The sequence below is a fragment of the Microchirus variegatus genome (genome assembly GCF_963457635.1).
Source record: "Microchirus variegatus genome assembly, chromosome: 22".
NCBI lineage: Eukaryota > Metazoa > Chordata > Actinopteri > Pleuronectiformes > Soleidae > Microchirus > Microchirus variegatus.
The window spans coordinates 7343821-7370509 of NC_139823.1; the positions used below are offsets into that span (position 1 = coordinate 7343821).

Here is a 26689-nt window from a genome sequence, read left to right on the forward strand (position 1 = left end):
AGTTTTGGGTGTGTTTTAATTAACCGGGCAAGAGTGGAAAAATTCATCCTGTTAATTTTAGGTTGGGATGCAACATTTACTGTCGAAGGTAAGATAAAGGGATGATGATATGAGAAACTAACACGATATCTGTGTGTGTGTGTGTGAGTGTGAGTCTCACAGTTGTTACCCGGTGTCCTCCTGTTTGGGAGCAAAGCCATCACGGGGGTCGCAGAGAGACGGACAAAATACTTAACGCCACCAGCTGGATCTTACTGTTCATCCTAGAGAGTGAACTTCAGCCAGAGGGGGGAAGAAATGCTGCCCTCTATCAGATCTCACTTCTTCCCACACACACACACACACAGAGAGAGAGAGCAAAGACAAATGTGCGGGACATGCACATCTCTTTGACTTGGAAGTCCTCTCTCTCTCTCTCTGTGTGTGTGTCCTCCACAGTGTGAAACACAAGGAAACACAAAGGTCAGACTGTGCTCCAGGTTGTGCCAGAGGCTCAGCTGTGTGAGGACCTCACTGTGGACGACTTGTTCTGTGGAGAAGTGGGGTGGTGGGGTGGTGGGGGGGGGCGACGTTCCAGCTTCCGTTTGCATATGGAAACGGACGGAAATTATGGCTCAGTGTGGGTTTGTGAATACGAAAGGTCATAAAGGGGCCTGCGACTGTGACACAGATGGACGGCAGCCCACTCAGCAGTTTCAAACCAGCTGCACGTTTGGAACAGAGAAATGAGCATTTGAAATGTTTCGAACTCGATTTCTATTGCGGCACCTTTAGTAGGCGACGCCGTCAAAGTCGGCGCTCTGAGCGACCGCTGCACCAGCGGGCATCGCGTCCGGCCGCCAACGCACGACTGGAGCGCAGTGTGGGGTTTGCAGCTATGACGGGTAGGCAGTGTCCACTGTGAGGAATTCAGCTGGTCACATTCATAAAAGTCAGAATATCAAGAACTGCGATAAGACATAGTCTACATTTGACGCCATAATTACACCATAAGGCATTAAATGGCATTAGAGGTATATCTTCAGAAAAAATGTTAGATTTCCAGTATTATTAGGGCTGAGTATTAACTCAAAGAAAAATCTTTTGATAAGGACTTCAATACCCATTCATGAACAACACGTCTTTCTAAATTCCAAGAAATCTGTTTTAACAAAAGAATGACATTACACATGAAGGTCAAATTCCTCAATTTTGACCACGCAGTCACACAGAGAATTTTCTGCTTTCACATTTATTCGACTCACTTACAGGTGGTTCAATCATTTTGTCGTGTCACTGAAGGTCTTCTCCACATACACTCTTAGAAATAAGGGTTCCAAAAGGGTCCTTCTACAAGGGCTGAGGTTCTACCTGGAACCATTTGCTTCTGAAAGGGTTCTTGGTAACACTAATGGTTCCAGGAAGAACCATTTTGATCCAGAGAACCCTTTAAAACCCCTTCCCTGAATAAAGGGTTTTAAAAGGGTTCTTGGTGGAACCCTCATAAAAAGGTTCTTCCTGGAGCCAAAAAGGGTTCTCCTATGAGGACAAGCTGAAAAACCTTATACGGTTCTACTTAGCACTTTTATTTCTAATAGTGTACACTACCGTTCAAAAGTTTGGGGTCACTTACAAATGTCCTTATTTTTGAAGGAAAAGCACTATTTTTTCAATGAATATAACATTAAATGAATCAGAAATACACTCTATACATTGTTAATGTGGTAAACGACTATTCTAGCTTTTTAATGGAATATGTACATACTGTAGGTGTATAGAGGCCCATTTCCAGTGTTCTAGTGTTACATTGTGTTTGCTAATCACATTAGAAGGCTATTGGATGATTAGAAAACCCTTGAAAACCCTTGTGCAATGATGTTAGCACAGCTGAAAACAGTTTTGCTGGTTCTCTGATTAAAGAAAAGTTATTATTTTGAATAAAAAAATCACTATTTCTAATCTTGTCAATGTCTTGACTATATTTTCTATTCTTTTTGCAACTCTTTTGATGAATATAAGTGAGACTTTTAATGGAAAACACAACAAAAATTGTAGAGGTGAGCCCAAACTTTTGAACGGTAGTGTGTCTTCATTGAACCAACAAGCACAAGTCTCTCAAAATACATCACACACACACACACACACACACACACGTGTTAAGCCTCGTCTTCCTCTTCTCCTTTTGGGGGATTGAACTCTCGTCATAACTTCTTGTTCACCGTGTGACAGCCAATCACCAGCACCGTTAGATCCCGGTCAAACAGCACGCTGCTTGTTTATTGGCTCACTCACTCAATGATAAGATGAACTAATAACAACACACATTCTGATAACAGGTGATGCAACAAAGGTATTGAAGTTCGATACCACACCAGCAAATTAGACAAAGTGCCTCTTATTGGTGATTTGGCTCAAAACCAACATGCTCCCACAGTGGTGATGCATGCAGTGTCTGTCTTTGCAGCAAACTGATGACGCTCAATGAAAATATGTATATTTCTGCTTAATTAAGCTGGTTTAATGAAAATAATTATGTCAAATAAATGCAGTTAGAACAGATCAAATAATTATTATTATTAATTACAAGGAATCAGTGGGAATCAGGACGTCCCCAGAGTGAGAGCAGTTTATGGTAAACTTAAATTCTAATGAAAGGCTTCTGACAATGACATCAAAGATCATCATAATGTCATGTGTCGTGTTATTGGCTTGTTTGTATCTCGCCTGATGTTCTGTACACTGTCGGGCGTCGGGTTCATTTTCTGAAAGTCTCTGCCATTTTTAACTCCGAAGCAAAACACTCAAAATTTGGTTCCTATGACAACATGGTGAACCCAACCTGGGAACACACACACACACACACACACACACACACACACACACACACACACACACACACACACACACACACACACACACACACACACACACACACACACATTCAGAAGCACAATATAGGACACATTTGATCTCCCATCAAGATGCTGTAAATGTCACAGCACTGCATCTTCTGACATTTACTGCTTTTCACAAAGACGTGACACATTACAATTACCAACATACTGTATGACATTTTTTTTTCTCCCATGAGAACATACCTGCATGTTGATGAAAACAGCAGTGGGCGACACTTCTGAATGGGGCTCAGACTTACACATTAAAGGTGAATTAAACGAATGCCAAATGATTAAAAAAAATGTGATTATTCAAATGGAATGATCCAACTATAAATGGAGGAATCTCCGTTTAATTGCCCACTCCTGTGTTCTCTTTTTAGTTATTGTTTTTCTGTATTGTTGTAGTCATTTGATTCACTTTCTCAACATTAAGAACCACTGTATACATGTGTTTGCTCCAGGGCGACCTGGACAAGTAAAGGCCTATCAAGTAATCCAATAATAAGCCAGGTGGGGGGGCCATTTATGGAGAGAATCGATTACTAAATGAATCTGCAACTATTTTGATAATCGATTCATCGGTTTGAAGCTTTTGTTCATGATTAATACAAGATTTCTGATTGTTTTAGCTTCTTAAATGTGAATATTTTCTTGGTTTCTTTGCTCCACATAACAAAGAAATCATTAAAACTGAATCACTTTGGTTTGTGGACAAAACAAAACGTTCGAGAACATCGTCATTTCCAGGTTTGACAAACACTGATCAACCGATTAATCGGGAAAATAATCCTGAGTTGCAGCTCTAGATTAGCCATAACTGATCTACGATAGGGAAATTCTACGGATACATGTTTTAGTTTGTTGTCTAAGCATCTCAACACTGCCCATTTAATAAAGAGGATGTTTAAATAACCGAATGTTTGTTTTATTATTACTGAATACTGGAATTCTGAGCGACACTCCACACCAGTTGGTGGCGATAAAGCACCAAATACTGTTTTTGTTTGCCAATAGAAGAAGAAGAAGATTTGACTGAGGGAAAAGACTGAGAACAAGCCACGGGTCAAGGCTCTACGCCAAAATCACAGAGCCTTGATTCCTCATACTCAAACTGCCGGAGTAGGATTGGCCTTGTGTGAGCGTAACACCCCCTAAAATCTATCTGTCACTCTCTGATTGGCTCTTAAGGAGTTTCTGGCTCATTCATTTCACCTGTTCAAGACCCATCAGAGCTCCTTAAGTTGCACAAGTGCCGCAGGGTTATATGGTGTTGATGTGGGACAAGGATGTCGTCTTGCCCGCGATAGTGAGAGAGACAGAGCTATGCCACCTGCTGTGCCCAACCTTCCACGGAGACCACACCCTTTGGGGGGTGAGTGAGAAACGCTACACTTAACATCCGTCGAGTAGTTTTAGCTGTATATCAGCACGGCGCTCCCGTGTCAACGACAAACTGGGTGTGTGTGTGTGTAAACATAGTGTATGAACACATGCAAACACACCTGCACACGCGAGAGAAGTAAACACACACACAGCAGCAACAGAGGGAGACAAGCAAATGTAAAAAGAGATAAAGCAGCTGTTACATCATCGCATTACTTCCATCAAAAAAAAAAAAAAAAAGACGTCGGGCACAAGCTGCACTGCTCATAGTCGTGATTTATACTTCATTAAATATTCATATACAGCGCACTTTAGATTCCAGCAATTAATCAAACGCTGCTTAGCAAAACGGCGTCCCCCAAAAAACATCTGCTCGAAACCTCGTTTCCCGCTTCTCTCTTTCGCACAAAAAAGCAAAGCAGGCGTCTGACGGTGCACCTGGCAGTCAGGTGCTGTCGGACACAAAGGATAAGTTGAACCCTCGCACCTTGTTAGCACTGGATTTATTGACCTCTGCCAAGAGGTATATGTTTGTTTGTATGTATGTTAGCAACATAGCTCGAAAAATGCAGACAGATTTGGATGAAATTTTCAGGAAATGTCCACAATGGGACCAGGAACAAGTAAATTAAATTATGTGATCAGTAGACGCTATCACTATCTTTTTTTTCGCTATTTTGTGAGGGGCTGAGCTGCCTTGGCGGAGGACTGCGCTCTCCGAGTGCTTTTCTAGTTAAATATACAGCACAGGGAAACATTTCTGCATGCAAATTCAATGATGAAGCGATACAACTTTTCTTTTCTTCCTTGAAATCTCAAAAGACAGAAGAAAAAAGACTCGAACGGCTCAGCTCAAGGAGATTTTATGGCTCTCGTCTGCTGTCGCTTTTTGCAGCGAGTTATCGCTCCAGTGCTCTTGTCAGTCTATGATACCAACTTGTGAGGGTTGAGGTCACAAGCACGTCTTTTTTTTCTTTTCTTTTTTTTCCCCCTCTGACTGCACGAACGGTGTTTCTCAAACTACAAAAAACTACAATCTGTCACTGACCAAACACATCAGCTGCAGCCGCTCCAGCTCTGTCACGTCCCCCCCTAAGGTCAAAGCATCTCACAGTAATGTGCGCGCTCTCATCTCCAGTGCATTTCAGAGTCTGAGCAGAAGAAAAAAATGTCAGACTTGCGAGACATCCAATCAGAGCATTCAGCCTCACCCCGACCACACCCTCTACACCATCTCGCTGCTGCTGCTGCTTCTCCAAGTCATCGAGCCGATTTCTTCTTTACTGCTGGTTGTAATCAACAAACAACTTAGTCATGCAATAGGTTGGAGTGGAATGCGAGGGGGCAGCTTACGCAGGAGCCTGTGATGTACAGTACACTCGGGGAAAAACGGCGTTTCCAGCTCTCGGAGCTCAAATAACAAACCCACGAGTCTGATAGACACTCAGTGAATCTGTAATTCTCTCACATCACGTCTAATTTCCCCCCGTTCTCCTTTAGCCATGTGCTCAGTTGCACTAGGAAATCTGTTACACTACCACATAGACATAGGATAAAACAAGACAACAGCCAGTCCTAACAACGTATTATCACATTTGATACACCATCATCTTTACACCAGAAGACCTGAGCCAAGATAAACTACTCTAAAACATGAGGTCTCGTCGCTCCTTTGCACTCGGCGAGTCAAAAGCCCGAGACAGACCGAGCGTGAGTTAAATAGATGCTAAAAAAAAAACGGGCTTCACACGGTGATGCCTCCTTCACTGGCAGGTGAGGAGCGGTGGAAAGAGTCAGGAGGAGGAGGAGGAGGAGGATGTGGCTTTAGAAGGCAGCAGTGCAGTGACTTCTGCCATCGCTCCAGACAAAAACCTGAGCCTGACCTGGAGAGAACCCCCACCCCACCCCACCCCACCCACAACGTCACCCAGGATCAGCTGGGGAGTATTAATGGATTCAGAGTGGATCAACTGATGGCTATCATATTTCGTTGTTTTGACTCTGTGTGCACTGACAACCCAACACACACACACACACACACGCGTGCATGTGCACCACTGTGGTGCAATGCAGATGTTTACACCCCTGTCTTGGTTTGTAAGAGAAGGGGGTCTTGTAATCAATTTGCACCCCCCCCCCCCCCCGAGCAAAGCCCACATTAAGCTGCAAACGGTTTAATTTGCGTTTATTGCGATAAAAGCTAAATAGAGTTTAATATGAGAGTTTCATCACTCGCTATTTACTTCCTATTTGATGAGTGTTTTCACTCCAGGTGAAGTCAAAGGTGTAGAGAGATGACTGGGAGAGGAGAGGCAGGTTTTTATCAATCAAGTGCTAAACAAGCAAGTCCGTCCAGTTTGCAGCTTTAATTGTATTTATCCCACAACTCTATTTTCTTTATATATATATATATATATCTTAATACTACCAATCTATCAATATATATACAATCATATCCACAAGAAGAGATGCCACAGGTCACTTAGTCCGACCCCCTCCATCGCCACCTCTTTCACAGTCACACAAGGTTTCATATTATTCGTGTCGTACCAATATCAATTAACACCAAGGCAACACTGTGTTTCCTTATTATTTGCATGAGCAGACACTTTGTCACAGAACATGTTCAACAAGGGAACTTAATGAGGACGAAAAAAAAGGGAAGAAACGTGTTGTTTTCTGAGGCCACCAGTAAAAAAAAAAAAAAAAACATCAATAACAGAGCAAAATGAAAGAATAATAGTCGTGTTTTTAGGAAATAAACACACTTTCCTTTTCAAGCACTTCTCCATATTTTCCATGATATTATTATACGAGTAAAGAAATGGGTAATAAACAGCAAGTCATAATCACAGCTATTGTATATGAGTATTGCCGATTCTGCAATGATCATTTAATCCATAAAAGCCTATTGTTATTGGTTCTGTATGTGACCGTGTGACAGAATTAAAATGATGGGACAGATTCATAATTCAAGGTCGTCACACGCCATAGTTAAATTATTCAGTTCATTTCAAATCGCATTTGCCTCCGTGCCAAATGTCTATAAGTCCACCACTTTCATAACTAGAGCGCCGTTTAATACATCAAATCATTCTTTTTTATTAAAATGGCCCTTTTAAATGTTTAAATCTTTGTCTGAGTAATACTGAATAATATGAGAATAATTATTCTGTAATTTCCATGACAAGAAGTTTGAAGAGTTTGTACAAATTTAACCACAAATCTACTTATTTAACCAAAATGACTATTTAGTTAGTGTCAGTTTGAAATGTACAATTTTAAAATAAATGTGCGTGACATTCATTTTCAGACTAAATGATTAATACGACTTTAAACATATGGTATCCAGTGCAATTCTAGATAACCTTGTTAATAAGTTACTCATAGTTACTTTTAACAAGGCCCAGTCTTTTAGAGAAAAAAACAACCAAAATGCTATTACACTGAATCACGATTAGTCTTTTTTTTTCTCCTTTCTTTTTTCTGGCCATTAAAAATAGATCAAACGAGTCGATTGTTAATCCTTTTTCTGCTCATTAGCACACACAAAAGACATTACACAACAATGCACACGTGGAACATTGCACACAGCAAACAGCAGCTTCACCAAAAAGAAACCAAGACAAACCAGTAGGCCTGAAGGGTCCTGACACACACACACACACACAGGTCACACACACACACACAGGTCACACACACACACACAGGTCATACATACACACACAGTCACACAACAGCAAGTGAACACAAACTCATCACTGGTCCACTTTCACTATTAAACATTTGAATCAAAGATTGGTTTGAATTATGTTTGATCAATACATGATTTATAAATAACAAAGGAAATGTGATTGTAGCGTTCTAAGATTGTACTAAAATTTAATACATATATTATGTCTCATATGTGTGTATATATCTATATGCATATATTCACCAACAGTCCCTCTTTTTGCACACCAGCTACACTTACAGCTTTCTGTATACATTCAGTTGTGTATTTATACTTTTTTACAAGTTTGCATCCTATTCTCTATTTTAAAAGAATGTTTTTTTATATATATATATATATATATATATATGTTGCATTGTTTATATCTTGTTAATATTTTGTACAGTGTATGGTTATTATGTTTAATTCCATTGTACCTATACAGTACAATGGCAATAAAGGCTATTCTAGAAACAGTCCTTTTTTGCACAACAGCTACACTTACAGCTTTCTGTATACATTCAGTCGTGTATTAATACTTTTTTAAATTTTTGTATCCTGTTCTCTATTTTAAGAGAATGCTTTTTTTAAATCTGTTGTATTGCTTTGTACACTTTGTAGAGTGTACGGTTATTTGGTTTAATTCCATTGCACCTATACAGTACAATGACAATAAAGGATATTCGATTCAATTCTGAGAAGAATATATAAATAAATAAACCTATGTTATATTTATTTTAAAAAGGAATTTGCATTTTCTAAACAATGTTTGGGTTGTGCATTCTAAAGTGTGAAATGTGCCTTTTAAGATTTAAATTATGAAACAATTTTAAAATTATTTTGGGGGGAAAAATAAACAAAAACCGATATAATCACCTCAAAATAAACTTTTGAGAATATAACATGTAAAATTAAAATCGTCATGATTTAAAAAAAAAGAAAAAGATTTTTGACAAATTCACGTGTTTTCGCCCACTTTGCTGCACACCTGCGCGTGCTCACGTGTGCACGCCTCTACACTGATGTGACGGACATTTTACTTTAAAGGCCTGTTCACAAAACACACACGGGTGCAGCGCCTCTCTCACACACACACACACACACACACACACACACACGTGCTCGCGCGTCCACGAGCACATGTGCGGACATTTAGCGCCATCTGATTCCGTGCAGTGTGCAGCGGGGCCATCATCATGGCAGCCATTATGAGGCTCTTGCATTGCCTTGGCCTACGTGCACATGAAGTGTTGGGAGTGGCGCAGGCTTCTTTTTTCTCTTTTGGACACCATGTTGCGCTTTTTCAGTAGACAAACTGCTTTGAAAAGGAGCCACAGAGCTGAAGGGGGGAGCCCAGCAGCTCGAGCAGTCGACATTTTTTATAAATATATAATAAACATACACATTTAATTTTATTCTTCCCCTTCCACAGCGTGGCACAGCGTCAGAGGCGAGAGCTGTAAGTGCAGGGAAGTGTAGCCTGCACTGGAAGAGGGGGAGGACCGTGCTGCTGGAAGTGCATATACGTATGGGTCACGTGGTCCTCCGTGAGGGGGCTTGGGTATTATTTACCTTTTTGTCACGCAACGTAGTCTTTTCTTTACAAACCTACAGCCACTGTTCCAGTGAAACGGTATATTATACGCGTGTGGCTTTCGCAATCTTAGCACCAATACGTGCCCGTGTTGCGCATTTTACGCAGAAGAAAACTGTTTGAATTAACTGATTTATTTTTATTTATTTTGTGCGTGTGCGTTTGTAGACTGATACAAAAGCACACGGTGTAGTGTAGTGTGCAGCTGACGGTTGGCCTATACATCAGCACACACACACACACACACACACACACACACACACACACGTATAGAAAGCAGGGAGCGGCTCAGCTGATTGGTATGCATGTCATCGTGCATTGCAGTGTTACAGTCAATAAGGAAACTTAAACGCCTACATGGGCTTAGAGGAAACCATTTACATATGCAGGGGGAGCCTTTAAAGGAGTATGTGGAATTCAATTAAGAGGACATTTGTATGTGTGTGTGTGTGTGTTGTACAGTGGGGATAGGCCTCTCATAGAAGCTGCAGATCACGCGACATGGCAGCAACAGCAGCAAGCAAAGCCACCGTGTGTACTGTGTGTGTTATGCGGATGTGTTTCTTTCTTATATCGCCATTACCCAAGCAATTACACTTGCATTATTTACACACACAAAATTAAGCAACAACAACAACAACAAAAACAACAGCAACAGTGTCATGGTGTGGAAGAAGAGAGGGAGACCTGCGCGCTATATTTTACAGCGGAAGCATACAGGTCACCATGCAGGGGGCACGGTATAGAAAGAAGGGTGTGTGTGCGGATGACACTGTGTATATGCATGTGTGTGTGTCAGATTCAAGGCCTACCTACCTGAGCTTTTTGGGAACAGAGTAGTCTACCTCTATCGCCTTTCCGTATAACTCGGCTTTACCTGTAATGGAAGGGGAAACGGGATAGTGTAAGGTTAGCCGGTGCGTCACGACACTTACAAAGCACTGCTCGGTAAGTAGAACCCTAAACACAACACAACAGCAACACTTTTGAGAATCACTTCACCCAAGTAGGTGCGTCCCCCGCCCCCCCCCCCCCCCCCCCCCCCCCCACCCTCCATTCAAACCACACAGTGGATGAAGACACACAGGGTACGGCTGCTACAACAGGGGCGCGTTACGCACACGCCACAGCGGCGGCATGCGTAAAAAAAACTATATGTATACATAAGCATTGTGGGGTTATAATGGAGGAAATCGGCGCCAAAATGAAGCCTGATAAGCTTATATAGTGTGTGGGGAAATGGGCAGCCATGCTTTCCACTCCCACAGCCCTCACACACACACACACACATACACAGTGCAGTGGGGTATTTTCTCTTTCTCTCAGCAAAGAATTCAACATGAAAGAAGATGTAGAAGTAGGAATGACGCGCACTCTTTCTTCCCCCCACCTCTCTATTATAACTGGACTTAATTCTCCGTGTTGACTGTGAACGTGAAAGCACCCCACGGACGAAGCTTGAAACACGGGGCTTCTTTCTTTTTTTCCCCCACTCTCTCCTCTCGTTACTATTATGAGTGAGTGGCCTGGCGCAGCACGGAATTAGCGTCTCACTCACTCACCTCGTCCCCCACTCAGCTACCTGTTTATTAGCCCTTTCCTCCGGACCCCCGTGACCCACCTCCACGACACCTCGTAAAAACATGCCCAGACATCGGAGGAACACGGATCCGACAAGTTTTCCGCGCTCGCGTCGCCGTGCTCGCTTTAATAAAATCAAGATAAAAAATAAGTGAAAAATAATTATGCCTACCCGAACCATCAGACCATCCCATACATTCCAGCAGATCGCTGATTGCAAAGTAGCGCAACCGCGCAACTGTCGGGATTCTCCACGATATATATACACACGTTATTGTGCGCGTTAGTTTGGTGTTTTCTTTAGGCACCAAAGCCCCGAGTTTGTCCCGCGATCGATAATTTATCCAGGGTTTTTTTTTTTTTTTTTGCTGGTGGAGCGTGCGATGACTGAGAGCGTTCATGTAAAACTCTTATGGCGCACGGATGTGATCGCAAAAAACACACACAGCACACTGTACAGAGCTAAAGACGAGAGGGTGATTTAATATTTCACATTTCAGAACGACACGGCTGATTGTATAGGCGTGTGTGTATGTGAGTGTGTGTGTTATTATCCGATCTTGCAGTTCGGCTGTGAATGTCCTCCCTTGTCACACACACAAAACAGCATCACTTATAAACGAAAAAAAAAATCCACACTTACCATTAAGAATCTCTATAACCTTTATGGCCGAGTTCTGATCGGGGAAGTCCACAAAAGCATAGCCGGATTTCAGTAAGATGTGCTCGGGCACAGGCAGCGATCTCTCCGCAAAGAGCCGCTCCAAGTCCTCGACAGTGACCGAAGGACTTAAATTCCCAATATATAGTTTGTACATGTTCTGGAAGGAAAATAAAGTCTCCAAGTGTTGTCAGATCTTTAGAGTGTGCGATATTCAGAGGAGGAGTAGAAAAAAAAAGATAAAATAAAAAAAATTAAAAAAATTAAATTAAATAGAAATTAAAAAAAAAAAAATCAGCTTAGATTAAAAAAAAAAAAAAGCAACTATGACCCCCCCAGGAAATTACCAAGCTATAGGCGACCCCCCAGCACCAACTCTGGCCCTGGTCAAACTCTTTTAACAAGGACTGGGGGGGAGTGTCGTTACGACGCTACTCTGGAGCCAACAAGCACCGCCTCTTAATAAAATCTCCCTTAAAATCACAAGGAGAAAAAAAATAATGTTTGGAGGTGCATATGGTGCTCAGTCAGTGCTGACTCTCCTGCGAACAAAGTGCACCAGAGTATGAACATGATGATGATGATGATGATCACTGGGCACATTCAGCTGAAGGATGGGCTTAAAGACACGAGGCACGAGGTGAGTTAGACTACTGGGTTCTATCAAATCATAATAACACTGGGAGAAAATCTAGTTTTACTTATGGACACCAGAAATATGGAGTGGGATATCATGCTCTGATAATAATATTAATAATAAAAAAAACATCTGAGATAGTAATTATGTTCCTGCAGAATTTGGCTGCACAACATTAAAAAAAAAGGGGTTTAAAATAAGACAGAAAGTGAAACCTGAAAGCTCATTCTTACTAAATACGTGTCCATGTGCAGTTACCAGCCTCTCCTTTCCTGTCTGCTATGAGTGTTTAACCCAGGGCTGTCAAACTCATTTGAGTTCAGGGGTCACAAACGACACAATTAGTAAAATAACAACCTATAAACAACAAGCTCTCAACATTTTTCCCCTTTGTTTTATATTTAAAGAAGTACCGAACCTATTATTATGAACAACCTGGAATTTCTTGAGAAAAAGAAGTGCAATTTCAACAATATTATGCAAAAGTTTACCATTCAAACACGTGCATAACAGCATTTAGTCAAATACAGCAGACTGTAATCATAATGTGAAATTGTGGCCCAGATTGGACCCTTGAGTGGGCCGGTTCTGGCCCGTGGGCTGTACGTTTGACACCCATTATTAACCATGATGATACACTACTACACTAGTGAGGAGATTCCCAGGGCCGGCCCTGTGCAGAGAGGAGGCGTGCTCATTACGTAACGCTTCAACGTAAAGCATTTCTTCTTTTTCGTCGGCGTAGGTATGTGCATGTGGGTGTGTTTGGGGAGGAGGGGGTGAACGACAAAAGAGGATTGCAAAACAAAAGCTGAAATGCAAGAAGGCTGTGGCTGCATGGCGAAGAGGGGTGTGGTGGTGGTGGTGGTGGGGGCCGGGCCACCAGTGCTCATGCATGGATGTGTAGTCTTGTACCTACACTAGTTACCAAGGGGGAGGAGCCTTTGGCCTGCAGCACATGAGGGTTTCTACATGTGACTGAGTGGCCTGTGCCTTGGAACATTACTGCCACCCCACTGTTGAGGAGGGAGAGCCAGCAGCAGCAGCAGCAGCAGCAGGAGGAGGAGGAGTGACCGTTTCCCTCTCCTTGTTTACGTCAGTGTGTGAACGGAGGAATGTCCAAGTTGTGGTCTATTTACAAAACAGCTCTTCTATTACTTTGCCGATGACATGCTAAAAATAGTTGTTGCGTGATGGGTTTTTTTTTCTGCTCAGACTCATTCAAACCTGAGGTGAAATCCTTCTCCTATATGTAAATGTTACACTTATTTTCCTGCATATTTCTACTAAATTAATTAAACTGAAATAAAAAAAAAAAAAAAAAAAGTAGTTTTTTCCCCTTCCTTCATTAGAAGATCAACACAACATGAGGGGGGGAAAAGAGTCACAAGACACTCAGTACTTGTTTACATCCTTTCCTGTTACGCGTCCCCATTTAGGTCAGTGTGCTGTCAAATCATGCAGCCGCCCAAATATGACTTCCACTCAGAAAGGAAAAAAGGAGCAGGACTGAAAGGGATGTGATAACAATGCAAGCATACAGTGCACAGTTAAAGAGGGGGGAAATAAATTGGCTTACGATTTTTCCAAAGTCAAAATAGCCTCTTTTTTCTAATTATTTAAAACCTGTTGAAAAGGGGTCATGCAAAGAAACAACCTTGCAAGAAATAATAAAAAAAAAAAAACTCAGAATACTTGTATCTTGATTTCCAGTTTTAACACCCTGTGAGCTGAAACTTGATACAACTGTTATGTTATGATTAATTATCTCGTTATTTTGCCCCACAGAAACGTTGGAAACAAAAACAGTTTTTCCCGTTTGTGCTCACTCTCTTTTGCTTCCACCACAAAATATGAGCCAAATCACTCAAATATAGTGCTATTTGTTTTCCTGCTAATGCAATAATATGACTATTCCCCTTTAAACGCAGCATTTATCTGTGAAGTTTCAGCAGAGCATCACTCACCTCAACCTTCCCTTGCCAGAATATCGGAGAAACCTCCATAACTGACCTGACACCTGATATGAATATAAAAGTTGGTAATGACAAACAACAATTCCATACAATTGGGTAATTGCACACACAAAACAAGTAGAATTGTTTTATCATTGATTTATGTCAAATGAAAATAATTTCACCCAAATCTTATACACTGGCCCTTTAATTAAAATCAAAAACTGCAACAGCATTTTTTTTGTGAAGTAACCCTTTAACAATACAACCTGCTCTTACTTATTACTTACAATTGATTATTTCCCCTCACTGTGAGCCAGAATTGCCAACTTCAGATAAAGAAGGTAAAAGCTTGGGGAAAAAATGCTTGTGCTGAGCTGTATGGTATAGACGCTGTAAAAGACAGGAAACCTCTGTGCCCAGTAGGGGTCAATGTTGCACTTCAGTTCCTCAGTCTCAGGCTTATCTCATGTGGCTACACCACATGGTGAAAAACCACTGGTGAACTTGATTTCTTCAGCTATGTTTAGTCATGGATAAGTAATCCTTTGTAGTTTTGATATTGACCAGGATATTCTAAATTGATTAAAGTGAGATTATAGCTATAACATCCTGATATATAAAGACTTTGATTTATGGGAATATGGGAAAATAATCTATATTAACAAGCGGTATTCATTTTCCTTTAACATAACAGGCTCACAGCAAGACATGCATTGACACAGTGCTGAAGTGCGGTAAAGAACAGACAGAAGTCAAAGTGAAAAAAACAGATCTTTAATCTGTTCTAAGATTGAATTTCACACAAGTTGTATATATATATAAAAAAAATCAAAACATTTATGACAGGTATTTCCTACACATTCAAAATTAAAAACATAAGGGGACAGCTCGGGTCAGTTTACATTTACTGTTCATATGTATCTGCAAACAGAAAGAGAGGATAACCCTAAGAAAAAACTGTATTTCACTCAAACGTTTCCTGTCCGTCGCTGGAAAGAGGAGGGCGTTCTGCTCGTCACCGACGTTTAATAGCGACCTGTGAAACAAAACAGTCATCAGAATAAATTTCAACACACTGCAACCTGTTGGAACAAAAACGTTTGATCATTTAGAAGACTCACGTGGAGAATAAGACCGTGATCTGGACCGAGACCTGTAAGCACCTCTGTAATAGGGAGATGGAGATCGCCTCCTGAAACCGGACAAAACTAACATTTTTCACAACATAGAATATTTCAAGGCACCTGTGAGGCTACAAAAAGACACACTTTAAAAAAAACAAAGAAAAACGATTCATGAATCACAATGACAATCTGGAGGTTTACATCACCTGTAGGACCTGTGGTAATCCCTGTCATCATAGCGATCATAGCCACCTCGGTCGTATCCACGATCGTACCCACGATCATACCCACGGTCGTAATCGCGTGAATGTCGAGGACCACTGGGACCGCCACTGCCTCCTCCGCTGCTGCTGCCGCCACCACCGCCGCCGCCTCCTCCGCCGCCACCGCTACACAGATACAGAAAATAATTAGTTATATTACAGACTGAGCGTCTGCTATCTGACTGAGCAGGGAAATAAAATGTCTCCTCAACTGCAATTATAGTATTATATATATAATTATAATATATATTATATGATTCTCTCACATATGACTGTAAAGTTCAGGCATTATTATCATGTAGAAGTCAAGTCATGAGTCTCAAATCCAATCAAAAACTTAATTATATTTGATTAATTTTTCTCTTTTCATAAATTCTGGAAATGTACTTTAAAACCAACGTTACATACACATTTCCAACTAACATCATTTCTCATCCACCGTGGACACAAAGTAACTCCTGATCCTCAAATATAGCATAATGGAGGAGCATAGCCCATCTGAGGTGGTCTGCTAAAAGAGAAATCTAAAATAAAGCGGGGTTATGTAAACGAAACTCATAAATGTAAATATGCAGATGGACTTACTATGTGGGTCGTCCCATGTAGATTCCAGGAGTTGGGGTGTGAGGTCTCTTTGTGATGGAGAAGTCTACTCTGATCCTACGACCGTCCAACTCCATGCCATTGGCTCGCTCCTTCGCCTGGCAGCAGACAAAATCATGATATGAAACCCACATAATATTTCAGGAACAGGTTTGGCAGGAGGCATTTGCCTATTAATATCTTACCTCTCCAGCGTCATTTGTATTCTCAAAGTAAACAAAGGCAAAGCCCCTGGAGCGACGCGATTGCTGGTCATAGACAATGCTGACGTCTGCCAGGGGGCCATATTTAGAGAAGACCTCCCTCAGATCCCTCTCTGTGGTGTACAGGCTGAGGCCAAACACTCCAAGGCAGGCGTTTGGATCTGGATTAGTCTAGTTTTAATAACATTTTTGTACAATTAAAAAACAAAAATCAAACTGCTGAACAATCACAGTGTTAAGCAACTAAAATGGACAGATTCACATTTGCAACAGGAATTGAGTTTATAAAAGAGCAGCCATTGAGCTTACCCGGTTTCCTATATGTCTGCGGCGATTGGACATCGGTGAGTGGCTATGACTCCTACTCCGACGCTCTCCACTGTAGGACCTACTACTACGAGACCGCCGATGATGGGACCTGGAGCGAGAACGGGATCGGCTGTAGTGTTTGCGCGACCCACGGTGGGAATTGGACCTGAAAGGTTAGGTAAAAAAAATTTTTTTACACTTCCACAATGACATATGGCTATTTAAATACAAGTATTTACAGACAAACATGAGTTTTTGTTTCTAATGTAATCACAAAAAGACACAATTACCTAGATTTTGACCTGGACTGAGAGCGAGATTTGGAGCGGCGGTGGCGGGAGCCTTCCTTGGAGGCTGGTGATCGAGCTGGGGAGCGGCTTGCAGACTTTCTTGAGCCTGGTGGACTAGCGCTCCTGGAGGCAGAGCGTGACTCCTGAATGGATCACACACACACACATACACACATATATCTCGTCAGTACCAATGCAAGGACAAACTGAGAAAATTTGGTAGATATTAGTATATGATTAAGAATTAAGAATATTCTGTTAGGATTACATAATATGGCAGAATTTGTGATTGTGAAGTAGGAAAGCAGGCTAATGCTAATTTGTGTGCTTATACATATACTAAACATTAACATAATGAATCCAACATTAATTTGAGTAAATAAATTGTCAACATGATAAATAACAGTTACAACAAAGATTGAATCTGTGTGTTGTATTTAATAGAAAAACATGCAAGCATTTGACAAACAGACAAGAAAATTACTTGGCACAGTGGTCTTATGCAGATTACTTCCTTAACTTCATTTCTTTAACTTCATTACTTCACATTATTCTTCTTTCTTCAAATGTCTTACATCTTCTTACTTCCCACATCTCACATACAGCCCATACTTCTTCCCTCGCCATGCTTTTGCATGCATTCAACAATTGTGCTTCACACATCTGAACTTCATATTATTGAAAACAATGTGGACATGAGACTTCTGCTTTTTCTTGGTCCAACCTTAACCTTTATGAAAAAGAAAAGGATGAAGACTACAATTAAATCTGCAACCTCATTGAACGATTCATACGTTATATAATCTTGCATATGATATACAAATGGTTTCACTTTCAGTGGTTCTTCATTCACTGCTATGTCTGATCAGCCACTTAAAATTAAGAAGCAACGTCAAGGTGTATTTGTGTGAATATTACGCAAAACTGAAAGGTGAGCATGTGAACACATGTTGATCCGATTGTTTCCATTTTGGTTGTGTGACAACAAGGCTGTCTGCACATCAAGATTACCGAAAGAAACAACGATCATACTTTCAGTCACAGATTAGTACAAAACAAGGATTACATGATCACATTTAATTTTGTGTCTTTCATCTCCAGTATGTAAATTGTGTTAATACACATGCACAAAACCTGTGACTTTCAAGACATCAATAGTACACTTCAAACCACTGAATGTGAATGGCTGCTAAACAGACTATTATATTAATTTTTGGCTTTAAAATTACCCAACCCTCCTCAAGATTTTTGCTGTCACTCATTTGCTTTTAATTGCATCCTTGATTAAACTAACTCATTGATTGTTATAAACTAAATAGTTTCCCCATAAGGCAATACAACCACATGACACTAGAAAAAACTAAAACACAAAGTCCAAATACACTGTATATCTCCTCTTGGGCTGCAAGTTGCAACCAAAAGTTATGTTTTCATAATTAGTCATTTGTTTTGGTCGTACAATGGTGAGTTGAGTTGTCAATTAATGGTTGCAGCCCTACCCTCCTTCCAGACTGAGCCAAATCTGACCTTTCTGTATATTTCTTGTTGGGCATGTGGCAATAACTGCATTTAAAGCAAAATTTAAATGAGCTCAAAAGAAATCTCATTCAAATCTCGCTATACCACAATGCATATATGGAGCAACAGTGGTGTGGTTTTTCAAATTCACTGAAAATACTTTTATCTATGAATTTAACTCACTACTAACTGCATTAAGATGTTTCTAGAATTCAGGAGAACAATAAAATGCAAATTAAAGCCTGAATGAGGGAGGGCTGCAACTGATGCATTTTATTATACATTTTTCATTATTCAGTTATTTCTTTTCTTAATCAAATGAATAGTTGTTTGGTCTATAATATTTCAGTGGTTGTCAAACCACAAACAGATAGTGTTTTGTTTTGTACACAAACAGTTTGTCAAAATAATGAGTTGAAGCCTAATGCAAATGGGTGTGCAAAAATCTTGAGGCTTTTTAATTGTTGAAATGTTAAACGTTGTTATTGTTTGACACAAATGACCACGCTCGTAATAACCGAAACCGCAGTGAAAGATTAATCTTAGCGTTAGCAAACATATATCAACATCTCCCCATCGATATACTACATGTAATTTAAGGAAACGGTTAAATAAAATTGTTGTTATTTTAAAGAATCAAAGCTCGGAAACAAACACAGACTGCAGATATATCCAGAGCCTGAATATCCAACATGCTTAACAAGTCCGCCTGCTTTTTTTTTTTTAGAACATTATGTAACGGCGTAGCAAAAATAACCTTGCGGAAAATTCAAGCGGATAGTCAAGACCAAATATTTCATTATGACTATCTACCTATTAACGGGTTAGTTTTCCAATCACTGGCTCGGCTGCTTAATTGTGTAAACTTCTTTAATCTACGCTTGTATACTCGCATTGGGCCCTAACGCCTAGCTACATGGCTAACAACGAAAAAGCTACCGCCAACCACCTAGCTAACAATTGTTACCACACGCTAAGGATTACTGTACAGCTACCCGGAACACGCATCCATAATACATATTTATATACTTAATCGCAGTATAATTATCATACGCTTATCATAGATACACGCACATATGATGAATGAATAATTATCCGACGTGAACCGCGGGGTGGAGCTAGCTAGCGAACTAACGTTAGCTTACCAGCATTAGCCAACACGCAACCTATTTTAGCTTTAAAAAACCAACAACTGTAACGGATAACGTCTGCACAAAGATTATACGTACCCGGTCTTTGTTTTTATCGCTCATTTTTATCGACAGCGAATTAATCAACGTTAGCTGACTACAGACCACGGTGTCTACGTGTGTGAGCAGCGGCTGCAGCGACTTTAAACGGTGGCTCCTCCCATGTGGTGGACACAGATGCGAAAGGAAGCGTGCATGGTATGCACGGCTTAAAGATAGAAGCACATGAGTATAAAGACCAACAAAAACATCAAAGTATTATTATTATTACTAATATTATTATTACGTGGGAAAAAATGAATGCATGCTTAAGTCATTATTGTGAGATACTAAGTCCTAAATTGTGTGTCCAATAATTAAATACATAAAGATAATGAAGTAATAATGTTATCCTATTTCGAAATGATGACTTAGTATCTCATAGTTATGAGATGTTAAGTCATAATAATGATATAGTATCTCATTATTAATAAATAATGAGATGGTATAATTGTGAGTTTATTTGTTGTTAGGTTATTTTTTTATACCTGTTTTGTTACACATCAAGGTAAAACAAAAACAAGACAGTTTATTTGAATAAATAATGTTACCAGTTATTACAATATTTCTCTAAGGATCCATGATAGTCTTTTAAAAATATATATATATATATATATAATAATTCTCTAGTTTAGAATTCTTGAAACTTGAAAGTGTTTGAAAGTGCATTTTGTTTTAAAGATCTGATCATACTTTTATTCTGTAACACTGCATATTTTAATCATAATGGAAGCCCTAATTTGAAGTCCATGGCTGCAAGACACACAGAAAGTAAAACAGTAAGCATAACACATCGTGTTGCATTGGCTTTATTTAAAGAGAGCAGAAGCTGAGAAGGAGGCAGAAACAGAACAAACACATTCACTGTGTGCATGCTGTGATTTAAATGTCAGCCGTACGCACATGAGAAAACAATTTACTTCTGGTCCAGAAGTAAATTATCACAGTGCTTAAATACTTGTTAGAGAAATGCTGTTTTAAATTTTTTAATTGCCCATTTATTTCATTTTATTATGGCAGTTTCACAGATTGTTCTAAAAAAAAAAAATGACTGAACTCAATCTAAAAATACAGACTATTAATTGTGATAGTGTTTTAAATATACTCATTCAGCTAAAAATGTATGTTTGCCACAAGACTATAGCACTTATCACCTGAGAGCACATTCAACACATAAACTGAACTAACTAACTGAAACTAGGTTAACTCTCTGGATCCAGTTACTCATTGGCACCTATAAACAGAATGAAAAGAAAAAATTATAAATCATTCATTTTTATTGAATAAATATTATGTCAGTTGGTCTGAGGTCACCTACCACAGTTATAAAGGACGTTAATTTTATGAAGATCTAGAGCACTCGGTCCATCTCGCTGGCCAATAGGAATGTAAGGATCTGGTTTGGGGATGATCGTTGGTCCACCGTCTTCAGAGAAGGCATACCTGGATTAAAAAACAAAACAAATAAATGATATGCTCCAGCACACACAAAACACACAAAAACCCTGTTATTATTATGTTGCCTCACAGAGCAGCATACCTTCCATAATGCATGACGGAGTTGTAGTCATACGGGCTGTTGAGATTGTTTGTCAGCTGTTTCCTGAAGTTGTGAATGCGGTCTGGTAGAGCACAAAAATAAAGGACATTTGATTGATTGACCGATTGTTGTGTCATACACAAACGTGGATTCCAATATTCCAATACATTTCAACTCATTACAAAAGTTACAGATTGTTTTACAGCTCTGTTTTAAACCTTAGAACACAGAGCATTTAGCCTGCTTTTCTCCATTACTATATTAAAACATAAGAATGTGCAATATAAAGTAACTTATATACTTTTTTTCAGCACAACCTAAAGGCAATCTGATTTTTTTTTGTCCATTTTTGCAAATTTACCAAGAAAAATAAGTCAAATTTGTTCAATTTCAAAGTTCGCTTGGCTCGTTTTTTTTGAACAAAGTCTATTTTGTGACTACTGCACAATTACCACTACTGCATTTTTTCTTTAAAAAAAAAAATGGAATATAGAATCATAATCATAACTTGGTTTCAAAAACTAAAGCCTGACTATGTGATCTATAAACACACACCCCCAGGATGTCCATATAAGGAGCTGTGTATTATTCCCACAGCAATTTACCAAGGGTTCTCTTGGGTTAACTAACTGGGTTAAACTGCTATAACCAACAAGCCAATCATCAGCGCACACAAAAACAAAATAGACATTTGACTAAAAAGAACATTATGTATGTCATCATAAATAAATAGAACAATACAAAACAAACCCTCACCTGGCATGATGTTGTTCCATACAATTGTAACATAGTGGTCTCGGTCAGAGCGGGACTGCTCATGGACGAAGCCAAGAGCGTGCATGAACTCGTGGGAGGCCACTCCTGCCCACATGCATCCAGGAGTCTGCAGCGACAACGTTTGGCTTCCCCCAGTCTGCCCGAGAAATGACCAGCAGCTTGGAGAACGCAACAAAATCACACGTTATAAATGCAAAAAAACGCAGTAGAATAATTAGGTGCAACATAGTCAGAATCACACTCACCCATATCTTGGCTGAACGTCGAGGAAATTACCCTCATGAGTGCGTGGAACAAATTTGATGCACGTTCCAGCGGCGATGTCTTGCATCCCGGTTTCTATGGTGATTATGTCCATGTCGTCTAAAAGAAAACATGACCCAAAATTGTTCAAACTGAACCTCTAAAATACAAGTTTGCTGCATATAAACTCATACCATATAGTGGGGAGATGATGTACGGAACATAAACAAATCCATCCACAGATTTAGGCCACAGACAGGAGTTTCCAGGGCAAGTTATTGCACTCTGTAAGTGTGAACTGGCAATATCGCCTTCTCTGAATGTCACGCCTCGAGGCGCTCGCAGCCCTTTTACGAGAAAAAAAACCACAAACCTGCGTTGGTACATGATACGAAACAGGCTCCATTTTTGGCATAACTTGCTGACTACTTACTGCTGTTGACTGCCAGGATTTGATCCATCGCATTTATGTCATCAAAGTCATCATCTACATTTAAAGAGAAATAATGATAGGCTTCCTCTGTTTTGCATAGAAAAAAAAAACACCATAAAAAAAATGTTGTCAAAAGATTTGATATTTACATGCATGACGAAGTGCACTTAAATGTTTCTTTCTTGCCAAGAGCCCACCTGAGTATTTCCTTTTCAACCTCACTTTGCCCTCATTTACTCCTGTGGAGTTCTGTAACACAAAGTTGTGCACGTTAAAAGAGTTTGGCCGCGAAATGTAATAAATCGAAAATATTGGTACTGACCTTAACAGGTAGAAGGTACGCCGGGGTCAGCAAGCCAGAGAAGACACAGAGGAGGATCATGGTAGAGTTCATTGTGGGTCACTTTGGTAAACCACGATCGGTCTGCGGTCTTCCAGTGCAAATGAGCTCCTCACACTCCACCGAATCTATATAGCCACTTCTCCTCCTCTGTGCCCTGTACTGATTGGGCACATGTTCTATGATGAAGCGAGATTAAGACCCCCTCATCAACCCCCCCGCGTGTGTGTAATTTAGTCAAGTCCACTGCTGAGCCCTAACAGGTGGTCCCGCTGCTCACCCTCACTTGCGCCCTGTATTTATCGTACGTCAAGATTCAGCACTTTTGTGTGTTTTGCTGCTGGACGAGAATAACTGCCCGCCCCGTCACAGACACACCAGCAATTTGTGTCTGACAGACCTGGCAACCGGTGATTTAGTGATAAACTCAGCTGATAACTGGCTTGACGGCAATCATTTTGTCATATAAATATAAAAACAGATCAGGATCCTTCTCACCAATATTATATTTATTTTTTTATCCCTGCATGGGGGCACATTTAAAAGGCAGGGACACAGGGGAGAACTACACTGGATGTGAATTTCAAATATTTGGTTGCAGCAAATGCTGAAGCCTTATAACACTGCTGTATTTGAGTTAAAACGTTCTTAAACCCTTTAAGGTTCTACTCAACCATTTGGTCAAGCACACTTTAAGTCGCTATATCTAATTGAAAAATGCATCAAGCTGAACTCACTAACACTAAATGAATGTGACTTGTTCTGAATGTTGTACTTTATGAATTATGAAAACCAGGTTTATTATGAAAAGACGTCTCAACCGTTTGGTAGAGGCCTGTATCCAAAATTCCGTAGGGTCTAATTTAAAAAAATAAAAAATATTGATTGTCATTATTGTTATCATAAGTAAATAAAAATAAAATACAAAATGCAAAGAAATAATTTTTCCTTTGATTTTTTTTTGGTGCATACCTTAAAGGGTTAAGCTATTTATCAATCCATAGTATAGAAACCCATTTTTACTCATTTATGGAATAATGTAAACTGTATATAGTATGTAGTGGCACTTGGATGACAACTTCAAGCTAAGTTATGAGGAATGTCAGTGTCAGTGTCTCAACCTGTTCAAAATCTGAAAACTCACACAATTGCATTCACACAGAGGAAACGATCACAGAAACGTTTATTTTGAAATGTCTTTAAGATATAACAGCAACGTCTTATATTATATTAGCTCCCAGTGCACTCCTGCTTCCCCTCCACTCCTCTCCAGTCTGGTTAATAATCGTCCGTGTCAGCTGTGGGAAAGAAAACGTAAGGAATTAAACACTCGATGGAGACAAACGTCCGGCGTCCGTCTGACAGCAGGTTTGGTACCGACCGCATTCGTAAAGCTTGTTGATCTTCAGCCTGTCGATGTGGCTGAGAGTCGTCACTTGGCCCAGCTTTGTGTCTTTGCTTTTCTTCGGAATGATGGTCGGCTCCCCATCCTGAGAGTAGGCATACCTAAACGTATACGTATGTACTATAATTACAAATACGTGAATGAGATTGTGCAGCGATCAAATCAATGTTACACTGACTTACATTCCAAAGTGCATGATTGAGCCATAATCATATGGCAGGTCCAGATTGTCCGTCCTGAATTTCTCAAAATTCCTTAAACGATCTGTTGGGAATGGAAACGTACGATGTGAGGCATTTCACTTCTCTACATGTGAAAACTGGCACTTAAACACGCTTCATTATAATAGCTTTTGTGGAGACTTCATGGCCCAATGCCACCCCACTCCCCCCCTTCCCGCCCCCATGGAAATTACCCCTCCAAATGTTTGGCCACATGATGGTGACATAGTTGTCCCGGTCGAAGCGAGACTGCTCGTGCACAAACCCCAGGGAGTGCATGAACTCGTGGGAAATCACTCCAACTTGGACACAGTCAGGGATCTGGAGGGACACGGTCTGCCTCCCGCCACGTGAACCGAGGTAGGACCAGCACCTGCATTTACAACCACAAACACATACATGGAGACACTGAGCGTATGATGATAAAAAAAATTGGAGATTTTTTTTTAAATAAAGTCTGCAAGGTTATGAAATAAAGATGTTCTCACCCAGACTTTTGCTGGATGTCAATGTAGTCTCGCTGGTGAGTCCTGGGCACAAATCGCACACAAGTTCCCTTCTCTATGTTCTCCATCCCTTTCTTTATCTGCTTTGTATCAATTTCAGCTGTTGATTTACAAAAAAAAAATCATACAGAATTATAGTAAAATAGAAGATGTGAATAATAACAGAGATAAAAGAAGCATACTGTAGTCGGGTGACAGCTTGTATGGAATATAGACGTGTCCGTCCACGGACTTTGACCAGAGGCAGCTCCGTGCAAAGCAGACTTTGGAGCGTCTTCCAGCAGAGACAGCGATGTCTCCCTCTCTCAGGCTGGTGGAGCCATCAATGATTCGAGAAGCTGGGGCAAAAATCACTTAGCATCAGCATTAGAGACTAAGACAACATGTGTTACGGTATAAATTGTGTGCAACTTACCTTGGAACTCATTCGCTTTAATGATTTCATCCATTGCTGTCCCAACAGCATCCGCCTGACGCTCTTAAAAAGAAGAAGAATATTAGTCAGTGTGTGTGTGTGTCTTTACTGCACTCATGCTACAATCTGATGTACTCTACCTTTATAGCCAACGGGTCCCCATTTTGGGCTGAACAGAAAATTCTGCAAAAACGGCAAAGTCGTATGTGATTCCAAAAAAAAAAGGTTGTTAAACCTGTAAAATCCAACCCCAATGCATATGCATATTTACCTGAGTGTGTGCGGCTGAAATAGTGGAGGAGACCATGCACAGGAGGATAATCCGCTCCATCTCGGCTGCTCAGTGTGTCCGTCTGTGTTGCCATTTTACTTGCAAACGCTTGGCTTTATAAGTGTCCCCAATCACTGTCCTGAGATAACACCCATGATTATCTCAGGGTAAATGACACGGTTCTGCGAGTGTTATTTATTTGAGTGAGTTTAATCCCCAAATTAGTTAGATTCTTTCACAAACAACAGCTCCAACAGTAGGATAATGGGAGGTCCCACTGTGTGTAATAACAGCTTCAATTCAATCACTAGTTTCAAATTAAATGTTTTAATGTGTGGCATCTATCCATGGCAATTTAAGGCTTTGGTCGTATGATTCACTGACCAGGAGTACTGTTTTCTTCCTGCTGAAACTAAGCTTACCAACACTTTACATGCACTGATATTCTAGTATTATCCGACAATATGTGACAGTAACAAAACTTCACTTTTCTATATCTAACAATAGCATGGCAACAACTCAATGTATTTAGGTTGTAGACATGGTCAAAATGACCTGTTCATGTTCAAACCCAGCATCAGTATGGGCTGTACAGGT

At 40.2% G+C, this 26689-nt stretch overlaps 3 protein-coding genes across 8 annotated transcripts in view; all 3 read right to left on the reverse strand.

Moving 5' to 3' along the window:
- Nucleotides 1–12018, reverse strand: part of igf2bp2a (insulin-like growth factor 2 mRNA binding protein 2a) — a 52226-nt gene extending 40208 nt beyond the window's left edge. For 5 of the 6 annotated variants that reach the window (XM_083908639.1, XM_083908638.1, XM_083908637.1 and 2 more), the window contains exons 1-2: nucleotides 11790–12018; nucleotides 10382–10442 (exon numbers count right to left, since the gene is read on the reverse strand). In XM_083908639.1, the coding sequence (XP_083764765.1) occupies nucleotides 10382–10442; nucleotides 11790–11964 (236 nt within the window). In that variant the 5' untranslated portion in view covers nucleotides 11965–12018. Of the gene's footprint in view, nucleotides 1–10381; nucleotides 10470–11789 lie in introns of all 6 variants that reach the window. The other variant, XM_083908636.1, reaches the window with a different exon arrangement.
- Nucleotides 12019–15238: 3220 nt separating this feature from the next.
- Nucleotides 15239–20055, reverse strand: tra2b (transformer 2 beta homolog). Its single transcript, XM_083909021.1, has 8 exons — nucleotides 19942–20055; nucleotides 17195–17337; nucleotides 16905–17070; nucleotides 16578–16766; nucleotides 16375–16490; nucleotides 15733–15915; nucleotides 15524–15594; nucleotides 15239–15438 (listed from the first exon to the last, which is right to left on the reverse strand). Exons 1-8 carry the CDS (start codon nucleotides 19963–19965, stop codon nucleotides 15428–15430), a joined length of 903 nt encoding a protein of 300 aa, XP_083765147.1. The 5' UTR covers nucleotides 19966–20055; the 3' UTR covers nucleotides 15239–15427.
- Nucleotides 20056–21161: 1106 nt separating this feature from the next.
- Nucleotides 21162–26152, reverse strand: LOC310942972 (uncharacterized protein; the record flags this gene model as incomplete). The annotated part of the gene is made up of 17 exons (XM_083908446.1): nucleotides 21162–21175; nucleotides 21260–21384; nucleotides 21482–21563; nucleotides 22238–22416; nucleotides 22504–22621; nucleotides 22696–22848; nucleotides 22935–22988; nucleotides 23132–23183; nucleotides 23257–23336; nucleotides 24620–24780; nucleotides 24862–24943; nucleotides 25095–25273; nucleotides 25389–25506; nucleotides 25589–25744; nucleotides 25822–25884; nucleotides 25962–26004; nucleotides 26093–26152. 17 exons carry the CDS (start codon nucleotides 26150–26152, stop codon nucleotides 21162–21164), a joined length of 1719 nt encoding a protein of 572 aa, XP_083764572.1.
- Nucleotides 26153–26689: the final 537 nt, after the last annotated feature.